This window comes from Falco biarmicus, chromosome Z, assembly GCF_023638135.1.
Source record: "Falco biarmicus isolate bFalBia1 chromosome Z, bFalBia1.pri, whole genome shotgun sequence".
Classification (NCBI taxonomy): domain Eukaryota; kingdom Metazoa; phylum Chordata; class Aves; order Falconiformes; family Falconidae; genus Falco; species Falco biarmicus.
In genome coordinates, this window is record NC_079311.1 from 76,260,649 (window position 1) to 76,273,259 (window position 12,611).

At 39.9% G+C, this 12,611-nt stretch overlaps 1 protein-coding gene across 5 annotated transcripts in view; it reads left to right on the top strand.

Annotated features, from left to right (window-relative positions):
• UBAP2 (ubiquitin associated protein 2) overlaps nucleotides 1–12,611 on the top strand; it is a 125,991-nt gene that overhangs the window by 34,042 nt on the left and 79,338 nt on the right. For all 5 annotated transcript variants that reach the window (XM_056323773.1, XM_056323774.1, XM_056323776.1 and 2 more), the window contains 3 exons: nucleotides 968–1,045; nucleotides 9,542–9,596; nucleotides 10,790–10,893. In XM_056323773.1, coding sequence (XP_056179748.1) covers nucleotides 968–1,045; nucleotides 9,542–9,596; nucleotides 10,790–10,893 — 237 coding nt within the window. The remainder of the gene's footprint in view (nucleotides 1–967; nucleotides 1,046–9,541; nucleotides 9,597–10,789; nucleotides 10,894–12,611) is intronic.

Genomic DNA, 12,611 nt, shown 5'->3' on the forward strand with positions numbered 1-12,611 from the left:
CAATATTACCCACCTCCTCAATTCATTTTTGAAACGTTGTGTCAATGAAGACGCTGTGAATCTTTGTAGAGTAGCGTCAAGACAGGAAAAATATTAATAAAATTTGCACCGATGTTTAGAACAAATTGAAATCAGACCCATCACAGTGAAAGTGAGGGGCAACATTTTTGTCAGAGCCAGATGCTGCTTATCTGTCTTTGTGAAGTGGAATTAAAGATTTTTCAGATGGTTACCAAATCTTGATATTCTCTTCCTAGCTTAATGTCCGAGCATTAATATTGTGGCTGCCATTAGGAAAAGTTGTGCAGTACAAAATCTCAGCAGTGTTTTAAGTGGCCAGTCTTTTTTTTTTTTTTTTTTCTCCCTTCAAGGAGCCAGCCATCTTTGAGTATTTCCTCAGGATTTTTCCACAAAATAGTTGCATTATTTTTACAATGCCTCACCTTCACCCTGTTGCCATCCCTCTGATTTTGATAGAGGAGGGTTCTTTTAAGTTTTCCTGGTTGCACAGCGTTGTGGTATGGACAGACTGGAGAAGAAACTGGTGTTTTTGGTTATCCCTTATTTTTTCACTGTAACCACCCAGCATGTTATCAAGGAAGCGTAGTGTGAGGCAGCTGTATTTCGTGCCTTGTTAAAGAGGTGAGGCCATAATCATTTTAACAGTGTAGTCTGCAGAACACTCCATCTCACCCCACCTCATCCCAAACCCAGAAGCTGAAGTTTGTCTGCTGGGGAGTGTTTCTCTCTTACTAGATATTTTGCTTCGTAATTGTTCAGTGCGAATTAAATGTAACTTGCTTGTAGCTAGGCCCCCAATGAAGGGAGGTGACAGACCTGTTGACCATCACGCTTTAAAAACTTGGCATTTCTTTCGGGGTTCAGGTTAAACAGACAGCTGTATTGTCTCCTATATGAGTCTCTAAAGCTTCTCTTAAGCTTCTCTTAAGCTGTCCTCTCTCCACAGTTAGAGCTGAAGAGAATGGAGTGGACAACAATCAAGGAGACAGGCCTTCAGACCGTGGAAAACGTGGCCGTGGGAGAGGTGAGATGGTGGCATTGCTGTGGGACTGGCACTGATTTCATGTCCTAACTGGAACGCTCCCATTTCTTTCTTCAAACACTTCTGGTTAAGCATTTGTTGTTTATCCTTTGATTTCATAAGCACTTCAGCCACTTTTAATTTAGGTACATACCCTTCCCTTACCCCTTGTCATATCTTGGTCTCAGAATGACTAAGAATTGACACAAACCACCTTTATGGTAATTCCCTGTGCAGCAGGGTGGTGTGGCCTGGCTGTGGAGAGCTGTTCTCTCAGGTTGACTCATGGCAGCTTCCTCTGAGTGGGAGTGCACTGGGCTCCTCAGGACGTACCTTGGCAGCAGGAGAGTATAAGATTCCATACGTATGGCTCTTGGGGAGGGATTTCATGTGTGCTTGGGCTGTTTCTTTGGGGTGCATCTGGTTGTCAAGCTTCCTTCTGTTTTTGCTAGCCAGTCAGAGAAAGTACAAGCCACCTTAGAGACTTCTTGATGAGAAGGAATTTGGCATGAAAACATTGATAAGAACAACTGTGGAAAAAGAATACTGTGAAGTCTTACGTATAATCCTGATCCTTTCCTGTAGAAGAGATAGGAAAGATATTGATAATGGATTTTTTGTGGAATCAAGGGATGTGGTTGGTTTGCATTTCCACAGGTTGAGTGGAAAGAGGGTTGTTTTTTCTTAGAGCAGGAGGAATGAAAGTGAGTAACGTAGGTACAGCACAGATTGTGTGAAGTGGGTATTAAATGAGTTAAATTAAGTGCACAGGAGAGTTAATGTACTTAATAAGTTATGTCTGACGCATGAAAAATTCTGCCCTCCGAGGACTCCTTTCTGTTTGGCATACCTGGTAACAAGACATTAAAGACAACGTCTAACTTCATTGTTTCAAGATCTACATCTTGAAGGAGTGGAAAGATGCAAGGACATGTAGCTTACAGAGGGTTGTGAGAATGACTGGATTGTGCCTATGAATCAGCAAATACCGAACAGTGTGTGCAGAGAGGTCACTTTGCAAGGGAGGGTGTGGTGTAGTTCACAGCCACAGTTTTTGGTATGTTAGCACTGTTAATAGATGGAAAGCAAGTCTTTCAGTATTTGTTTTATAAAATAATCTTTTATACTCAAATTTTAAATATAAAGGTAGGATTTTTTTAATATTTGGTGAAACTTAAAAGGTTAATTTCAAATGCAGCCTACCGTTTGCTTCGTAACCTTATGAACAATACACTGATTCTGTTGTCAGCACTGTAGCTCTAGGTGAATATTGTGTCTCAAGTGAAAGCACATAATCAGTAGATCTAACTGACATATCTGAAGAAATAGGGACAACTTCTATCAATTTCTGTTCACTGGCTTTAGTGTACATAGTATTACTGTATCTGTCTACCAAATATTTTAGACTGTACATTCATGAGAGCAAGGTATCTTAATGAAGTGTTCTCAACTGCCTCTGATACACCTGTTGAATGACTTCAGGATCATTATATTGCAAGTGTGTGTATTCTGTGGCAGGAAATACCTAATTTAATTTTATAATGCAAGCCCTTGAAATCTGCAGGGACTTGTATAAAGCTGTGTAATTCAGCTTCTCAGTATTTCAGGGGTGCATGGCATTCTTTCTCTGGATATTAGTAGAAATAATAAAAGCAAGCTTCCTGCCATTTCATTCAGTAATCTTTCTTTTCTATCACACAGAGTAGTCAAATACACTTCAGCTGAAATTAAATAGATTGCGGGTAATCACCACAGAACCCTTTATTAGAAATGTTTCATGCAGAGTGCGTGTGTGTGGGAATGTAGGCACTGGATACAAAATTAGGGGTCGGCTAATACCTGAACGGTGCACACTCCCTCTCTCTATCTTAAGCTGCCTTCTCAGGCTGGAGTTCTCTCACTAGCTGCTTTCTAGGGGAGGTTTGCTGGGCTGTTACACTACTGCTTCACTGTAAAACAATCTAATTTTAAGAAATTATATGCACTGAAAATAGCAGAAATGTGTTTGACACTGGGGTGATAATGGGCTGTTAACTGAGGGGGGAAAAATCCTGATGCTGAGTATTTCAGCCTTGGTGTACTCGTTTTGTTGTGCAGTAGATCTGCCAATAATGACTGCATGACTTTCCTTGCAACTTTATAGGGTAGTAGGCATACAGTGTACAAACACCACTGGTTGCTGGTATACAGGAGATCAGGGGTTTGAAGTAGTATATGTTACCGACTGATTCACAGAAAGCAAAAACGCATCACAGGATGTGTTTCAGGATACATCCCAAGTGGAATTGCTCTGCCTTTAGTTTTTGCTTGCTAAACGAAGGATATAAACTTTGGCTGGGAAAGGAGCAAAGGAATTTCTTTTTTTTTTTTAAATGGCCTTCCTATCTGTGTGTCTTGTGAATTTCTTGAATGACCTTAATTTAGATATAAAAAAATACTATAATGTTGATGAATAGCGATTGCATCAAAGTGATTTTATTTGTGTGTCGGTATTGCAAGGATTTGCAACTCTCTGAAATGGAATCTCATGCAGGAATTATGGAGGAAGTGATTATGTCTTCAGGATTGTCAGCTCTAGAAACATTTCCTCATTTGTGATTTAATCAGCTGCAGTGTTATATAGAAATTGACAACCTTTACAGGCACAATTTTTATTTTTATGCTGCTGTCTTTTACTGTTCTCCCATCTTCAATTTCAAGTGCAGCTGTGGTTGTCCCACTGTCCTCCACCCTGTGTTGAAGAGGGTGTAGTAGAGCTAGAAAAGGCTTTTAAAGGTACTGGGAAGGCTGCATTGATGGAGTGTAAGGTACAAGCAGACTCGGACTTCTCTGCGAGGGCTGAGTGGGCGTAGAGATCTGTAAAACTTCTGTGGGGAAATCAACTGATCACTCCAAGCAAGTATGCAAATGAGGGAATATTAAATGAAATCAGTGGGTTACAGGTTCAAAATGAACTTGTGGAGGTGGTTCTTCATACATGTAGTTAACCTGAGGAACTCCTTTCAATAAGGTATTGTAGGTGCTGAAAATTTACACACAGAGGGACTTGACAATTTCATCCTAAAAAAAGAACCATAGCAAGAAAAGGAAAAACCACTGAGAGTTTTGATGTGCATAAATTATCTTTGTCTGAGGAAGTCTGAGCCACAAGTGATTGAAGACCAGGAGAGTGTCCAGAGAAACTGCACTGGGGTTTTGGTTCGTGTACCCTTCGCTAGGTATCTAATTGACCATAGCTGATAATGGGATGGCAGGTAGATGAACTTTTGGACTTGATTCAGCTTAGACATTGTTACAGATTTATGTATAGCAATTTTCCTGGTTTGCAAAGTGAAAAGGGATTTCTCGCTTTTACTTCTGTTCCTCTGTTCTTTCCCACTTTATTGTTTCCGAGCAATGTGAGCATGCCATAAATATGGATGTTGACAGGGATTTTTTTACTAGTGAAACAGAAATAAAAATGAGAGGGGAAAAAACATTATGTTTTTAATTTTGGACTTAAACGGCATGACAAGGAGCCTTTTAAACATTTGGGTTTTTTCTGCTGGCTATGTGAGACAGTAAAGCAGTTTACCTCTTTTGTAAATATCTGACTATAGTCCAGCTTGTACTCTTGATCTCTTTTGGTTTCTGTAACCAGAATTGCATGTCCAGACATTTTCTTGTTTTAAAATGTTAGCCTGGTTGGCACAGGATGTATTTTGGATTTCGTTTGCCAGAACTAATAAGGATGTTGGTTCTTCTAAAACATTCTGGAGATCACAATCTGAAGTCCGTTTAGTTTTGTTCTGCATTGGCTAGGGACCTGTATGTGTCATGTACTTTTTTTTTTTTTTTCTTTCTGAGATGAACCAGAACTTAGGGTTAACAGAAGTTACTTAATTTCTTTTAAACATAACTTCAAAGTTTTCTGCACATGCTTCTAAAAATGGTTACTACAGAACATGCAGTATATAAAACTGATCCACTGCTTCTAGCTTTAAGATAACTAATAAGAAAAATGTTATTTGAATTATTGAATATAACTTCAGTGTTTGTTTTTGCTAGTATGGAATACCTAGAATACAAACTTTCTATACTTAGCCTCCTTATCACTTCATAAGGCTTAAGCCTCTGTCACCTCCGCATCTGCTGGGAGGATGGCTGTCTGCATTTCCAGAGCAGAGATCAGAGCTCTTCAGTTACTGTGTAGTCAGATAAGCACAAATTTAGGGTGTTGTCTGCCTTTCCAGTCTGCATTTTGTTTTCCTTTCAGCTGCTCTTAGGCCTCTTTCTTAACCTTAAGGTGTCTTCATTTAATTTAAACCTGTCAGTGTGAAAATCTGAGTTTTGAAATAAAGCACCTGTGTTGCAGTGGAAGGATTTAGGTCTGCAAGCTGAGCAGACTGGATTTTCTACCGAATAGGCTATTAAATTAATGGGCTAGTCCCATCCAAATTGTAGTACTACACACTTTTCTGATTCTCACAGGTAGTGTGCGTTTGTTTTGGGGGAAGAAATGTGAATGCAATGAACAGTTCTTTCCATGCATGGACGGTACCATGAAGCGTGGTGATTGAAGACTTGTGTGATTTACGAGTGTTTTGAGCTCCCAGTGGACTGGGATACCCAACAATACATAGTTAAACAGTTAGAATGTTAAAGGAAACAAAACCATGTTTTAAATAGTTCATTGTATGAAATCGTATTGGATGGGGGTACTAGCAGGAATGTTGATCAGAATAAATTTTAAATGTAGTTCCCCAGTCTTGATTTCCTGGAAGAGAGATGAGTAAGCAGTGCTGCCTTGATACTTTAGGCTGTTTGTAGATCCAAGTGTAAAGGAATGTGAAGAAGTGTTATGAGGGTTTGTGTGAGGCAGAGCAGTAATTTTGCTTTTTTGCCTGATGTCTGTCACTTGCTTTTGTGCTCCAGATGCTGATTGATTGTAAGAAAGTATATTCCTTTAGACTCACTAGAAGGTTTAATGAACTACTATCAAGTCACTTGTTCTTTTTTTGTGAGTAGATAAGAATGTTGATAGAAGAATTGCTGACTGTGAATTACCACAGGATTTTTTTTTTCTTTAAACAATGACTGCTGCGATCTAAGCCATATATGCATATCTTTTTAGAGCAGTGTTGAAACTATACTTTTTACACTACAAGCATAAACTGGCATTATTGTTGGGAGGAATTGGTCCTGTCTGTCTCCTGGTGCCTTTGAACTGTATCAGAGGATTGATCTAAGTTTAAAACTAACCAAGCCAAAAAAGAAAAAAAGGGGACAGGCAGCATGGTAGCTGGGGACAACAAGTTTTTTTGGTGGCTTATCCTGGTGTAAAGGCAACGGGTTTTCTGGCATTTAACAAGCAGGGGACAGTTTTGGAGTGCTGATCCAAAAGTAAACTAATAATTTTGTTTTCTGATAGTGGTTTTATGCTCACTCACTGGTACATGCAAAACTGTCAGTGCAGGGAAGAGAGCAGAGCTTGTGATCACTGGTGAGGAAGACCTTGGCTGTAGTAGTTCTGATTTACATGGGTTTAAGTTACTGTGGAACTGCATGCTCACAATTTGAGTCCCTGCTCTGAATTGCACTATGAAGCTCCATTTGCTTCTAGTCACTGTTAAAAAGCATCAAAAGTTTCCAGATACTGATGGGCATTCATAATTGCTTCATGAGTAACTTCTTTGTGTTAGAAGATTGTGCCTTCTATTTGTTTTAAGGCCATGTTTCTATTTTAGCAGCTGAGAGGAAGTAATTTTCTTAGCGTGAGAATTTAAGGATATATGAGTGGTTTGGTTGTTTCAAAGGAAATATAAGACCTTCCCACTGGCATCTTGCATTAATGACCATAATGTATGGGATGTATCTGAGTTAGGGTGGTCTTTTACTAGTAAATACTCACTGTCACACATTTTGAACTAGTCCTTCATAAGTGTCTTTTCTAGCTTTGAATTTAGTGCTTTCTATAACCTCACTGGTTTGGTGCTTTCCTTTTGTCGATTAATTTGTTGATTAAATTTAATTTCAGTTTTGACAAAAAGCATTGATACAGCTTTATGAAGTTAAGGGAATCCACTTGAAATTCAAGTTCAGGATTAATTTTCAAAGTGATCTGGTCTAAAAAACACCTTGATGGCTAGTAGTCTAAGATGTGCATGGAACTTCAGGAACAACATGATTTCTTCCTACCAGTTTCTAAAATTGTTAGAGGCTTTTATTGCTGTTTTTAGCCAGTACCTTGTGTCTGTGCTGGTATGGCATCTTGCATATGCCTCGCTTGCTAAAACTTCATCTTCTGTTTGATATGCTAAGGTTATTCTTTCAGGCTTTTGCATTTGAGAGACTGGGGAGACTTACCTCCTCTTCTAAAATCTGTTTGTACTTTCTTGCTAGCTATTCCAGCTAATCTCTCTGTACCTAATGTCCACGTCAAATATATTTCTGCTGGGCTGTTACTGTGATTCACAGCTCCCAATCAGTCTTGTAGTTGAACTTGTCAAAAAACTCTTTTTGGTGCATCCTTAGTGAATGGTGTTTAATGCTGTATTAATAACTGTAGGAAGTAAATTTACTGTGTAGATGGCCCCTACAGTGTCCCCAGGTAAACTTGTTTAGCTGGTTCTGCTCTTTAAAAAAAAATTATTTACTGGGCAGCAAGTTAATCCAGAGTGCACTGACTTCTGTGCATCTGAGAGCCGTGACCCCATGATGCCATGGATCAGCTTCCCAGGTTGGGGATTTTAGGCGGGCGAAGGAGAGAAGAGCAGCAGAATAGGTAGGCTGAGCAAGGAGGTTCAGAAGCTGGATTACAGTCAGTTGGGTACGGCAGGTTTTGGGGCACTGATGCTTATGGTGGGACAAAGAGCACAGCTCCAGGTGCAGGCTTGCTGAAGAGTGATGGCTACTGCCGGGTTGCAGGTCTTGTTTCCTCTTTCCTAACCTCTGTCTGTCTTCTCTCCAACTAATTGTGAGAAGAGCAAAGAGGGGAAAATGTGGAGATAGCTGCCTGGCCTAGTGTCAGGCTTCAGTTCTGCTGTGTTCTTGTCCCACCAATGTACTGTGTGTTGCTGGGTGGGAATCCTTCCCAGGCAGGTTTCCGTGGTTCCTCTGTAGCTGGTAGTTGTCATTTTATATAGGATGTGGGTGAACTCCTTCATCAAAATGTGTGTAAAGTTATCCTGCTACTTCGATGCTTCTAAGAATTCCTCGAAGATACAGGTAGTAGACATTTTAGAGGTCCAGAAATGTCTTTAAAGACTTGGGCACGGGGAAGAATGAGTAGCGAGGGGAGAGAAGCGAAAGTCATTAAAATAGGAACTTCCTAAACTGTTTTTACCGTGTTCTGGAGCTACTGCTCTTAACAGTTTAGGTGGCCCCCTGAAAATAAGGGGTAATTTTGATCCAAATTCAAACCTATCGGGGTAATTATGATGTTTGGACAATCTGTATATTGGTGATTTAGGATTATAACTTTTGTGCTCTGGTGAACTTGTTGCTTGGTGACTTACAATTACCACATAATTTTGTTAAAATAAACATTGCTTTGTTCTCAGTCTGCAGCTTTTAATGTCCTCCTGTTCTTGTAATACAAAAATAGTATTCATAGTCTTCCTCAAAAAACCCCAACAAACTGGAAAAGCCTCAGATAATTGGGGTCCAAAAAGGGAAGAAAAATATCTATATAGAAATATGCAACATGTAAGTAATAGTTTCTAGCAGTTCATGTAGACCTGCTTTATGGATGGTTAGTAATACAAAAATTTTCATGCCTTGTTGGCACTATGCAGCATGCAAAAATAAAGCCATTCACTGCATCAAGAAGCTTGTAAACCAAGACTGTAACCAAAATTGCAGGCAACACCACTTGTTTTTGTTAAAACAGAAATGCATATTCTTTGTGGGTGATAACAAGGAAGTTTGAGTAGTTCGAAATGGGTGGTTTTCATGTCAGTAACTATGATTAAGGGGGAACCAGAAGGAACGTGTGGTCACAGGTTGGCGAAAGCACAGTAGGGTAGGGGTGAACAGATGGGATGAGTCAGAGGAGGAAACAAATGGAGTATTTAAACTTTCTCCTCACAGCGAAGGAGTGACAGGGAATTTCTTGTGAGATCAGGGGTACGTAGGGAGGCTGGGATTCCAGAGCATCTTAGGCAAGAATGAGGAATTGAAGGCTAAACTTTGAACAGTGTGTAATGATTTGGCAATAACAATCTCATGTGGGATGGGTCTGTAGGTAAGTCCTTCTCTTGCTCTTTGAAGCTACGTGGCTAGATACAGAATGGATAGCAAAGAATTGCAAGTCGTACTGAAACGTGTAGTCTTAGACAAACTGTAGCTTACTTGCCTGTGTCAGGGAAACAAATTCTCCTGTGCGGAGATTTGGGAAGTAAATAATATTTAACTTCAAATATGCTAGTTTTCTTCTTCAACCGTAGTATTTTCTAATGTGACAGACTAGTGATTGGTGGCTCCTCTGCTGTTGCTGTTAAATGGTGTTTTCTCTCCTAGGGTTTGGACGTGGCAGAGGGAGAGGAGCGGGGAGGTTTTCAGCCCAAGGCATGGGGTAAGAAACATGCAGAGCACAGATTTTGGCAAGGATCAAACTCAGTGGCAATATTAATTGACGATATTTCCACCGTATGTATTAATATTGCTGTATGCTTTATAAACCAATATGGATGCAAAAAATTCACAAATCTGTTAGATGATTAATGGGTTATTTTTGTCTTAAGCCAGTATTTTTAACTAGACAAACCTATACAAACCTAATATATGCTCACTCAATGTTAATGTCTCAAACTTGGAGAACTAGTTTATACCTATCGATAGCAACCACATAGTGCCATAGCTGAAAGTTCAGTGTGGTGTGTATAGTCCTAGGTCAATTTAAAAAGAGTTTTTTTCAGTGTGATGTAGGACGTGCAAGTTCTGTATAACACCAGCAAGTCTAGTGATTATGAACTTTCTCCTGTTTTTGAGGTTTCATGCTTTAGCTGTTTGGACATACATGGACCCTAAAACAGAATTAAAACAAGTTACTCAGCAGCTCTAAAGTTTGTTCTCAGTTTTGGTGGAATAACTTCCTTCATAGAACTGTAGTCTCCACTACTTTTACTCAGTGTTTGCCTTTAATGACATTTCATGTAACATCAGTGATGTCATGATAAACAGAAGGCTCGTTCTACTTATGTTATAATCCTTCTTATTCATGCCTGTAGGTGATAAACTGAAAAGAGGTGTTTCTTCAATAATCCTTTTTCACCTTTTAGCAGCATCTGTGTGTTTTGGTGTTGGTGTCAGGAGTGCATTCTGAAATAGTCTTACTGACGTTCCAGCTCCTGTCCTGCATAGGTCTGGTGCTCTGAAAGCATATGATTCTGGTTTCTTATCAGTCAGCCTCCTGCTGAGAAGCTATCAGCTAAGAGGGGGTTATTGTTGTGCATATAAAAATAATGCATTATAAGACTGGAAGGAATAGGTATGCTGTTAACTGCTTTTTCAGGAATTGTTGTTTAGGTTCAGTTTCTCTACAGTAATTTTTTTTTCAGTCTCCTCACCTTTTTTATACTCTTTTCTCCCTTTTTTATCTGTCTTTTGTCATACAGGAAAAAAAAATTTTGAAACCAAAACTATCAAGATGAATTATGTGGAAATCGAGATGTCAAATCTAATACAACTTCAGCTAAAAATGATGACACTTGTGTTCCTTAAATGACCCATGTGTTCTCTTCCATTTCTTAACTTTTAAAACTCTAGGACGTTTAACCCTGCAGACTATACGGAGTCTTCTGCCACTGATGGCTTTGGGACAAAATCAGAGATTTGGGAGACTGGTCAGAATGATGCAGATGATGGAACTGGTAAGATGCTTCAAGAAGTGGAAGGATTGGAATGAAGACCTGTAGCAAATCGCAGTTAAAATAACCACTCTGTTAGTGTTCAGTTAACTTCTGTAAATGTGAATGCATCTCACATGACACAGTTCATTTTTATAGCTTAACTGCTACTAATGTGCAGAGCACACTGTAGCCTGAATGACTCTCTGGTTAGAATGAAGGGAAGGCACTTTGCAACTTGTTTGTTTTAGTACTAACAATCCCTTGAGAGAAAAAAGGGATTTCAAGAGTTACTAGAAGAACCTTGTATGTGAAGAACTGTTTCAGTATTTTAAGTACTGCTTAAGAGCTCACCTAATGTAGTTAAGGAGTATAAGTCCTATTAAAAGTGATCGGTCCACAGGCATTAGGCACTAGGGTTTGAATATCTAAGTAGAAGAAGAAGAAGAAAAGGAAAAGCTGTTTACAAATATGAATCCACTCAGTGACACTGGGATGGTTGTGGAAGCCCCACCTGTACAATGCAGGAATGTAAGGATGTGAGTCTCTGGGATGGAGGAGAGTTCCAAGATCTGCCACCTTTGAAGAGAAGAATTTTAAACTAAAGCACAAGTAGGCACTTGAACGGAAGCTGAAAGAGCAGTCTGCCTTTCTGAAGACAGAGGCAGCTGTGTGTTTCTGTATGAAGTGTCAAGTGTGAAGTACGCACTCCCAGCTAAAGGCAAGAGGCAGACAGTTTGGAAAGGAACCGCTTAACAGTGGTCTCGTGGTGATTCAGAAATGAAGAATGTGACCTGCTTGTCTGTGATTGGGAAAACAGGATACCTTGCTGCTTCCCATGTTCTGTGGCAGGAGATGAAGACAAAGGAAAGCCTGTGTCAGGATGGAGAAATTAATGTATGTTACTGTCCACACTTGGGAACCACTGAGTGATAGGAGAGGGTTTTTTTTAACCCCAGCAAGGGGTAACTTTTCTGATCTCTTCATTGCTGAAGCCTACTCAGGTGATTTTTCATCAGCCCCTTTGCCAAGTGCGGAAGGAAGAGACTGATGCTGGAGGCCAGGGTGTGCTCCACTGAGCTCTGCTGCGAGCTGCTTGAGATGCAGCTTTCTGAACTTCATACAAGCCATTTCCCCTTACCCAGAGAAGACAGTAACAGGCTCAGAGTTCAGGAGAGCTTATTAAGCAGCTGTCTTGTCAGACTGAGTGTCTCTTACTCTAGTGTGGGAGAGTGGCCCTGAGTATATTATAATGGTTATTTAAAGGGAGCTTTTTTGCCAAATGTGACATCTCTCCAAGGAACTACTTTTGAAATGACTTGGTGCTATACTGCAAACAGAAATGCACCTTTTACTATCACTCATGTTAGTTTTTGAAGTAAATTTATCAGATCGTAGTGACTTGTAAATTCCCGTAGGAATGCTGGTATTGTTTTGCTATATGGCAGTGGAGGGCAGGGTATGTTGTCACAAGTATTGCAGAAGCAGTAAATTTAACTAACGAAAGAAGACATACAAGAAAGGCATGAGGAGACTGCAGCAGAAGTAGAAAATTCACTAGTTAGTTATTAATGAGTGCAACACTAAGGCTGTGGCTTATGAGAAACTTTGACTTATGCTCCACTTCAGAAGTGAGCTTGAATGTTTTGTGACCCTCCCTGCTAACTCTGGGTAGACTTCATGTGCCTCCCTGTGCCAGCCTCTGTCGATCCGTGTAGGCATCTCCTCAGTCTGCAGTAATG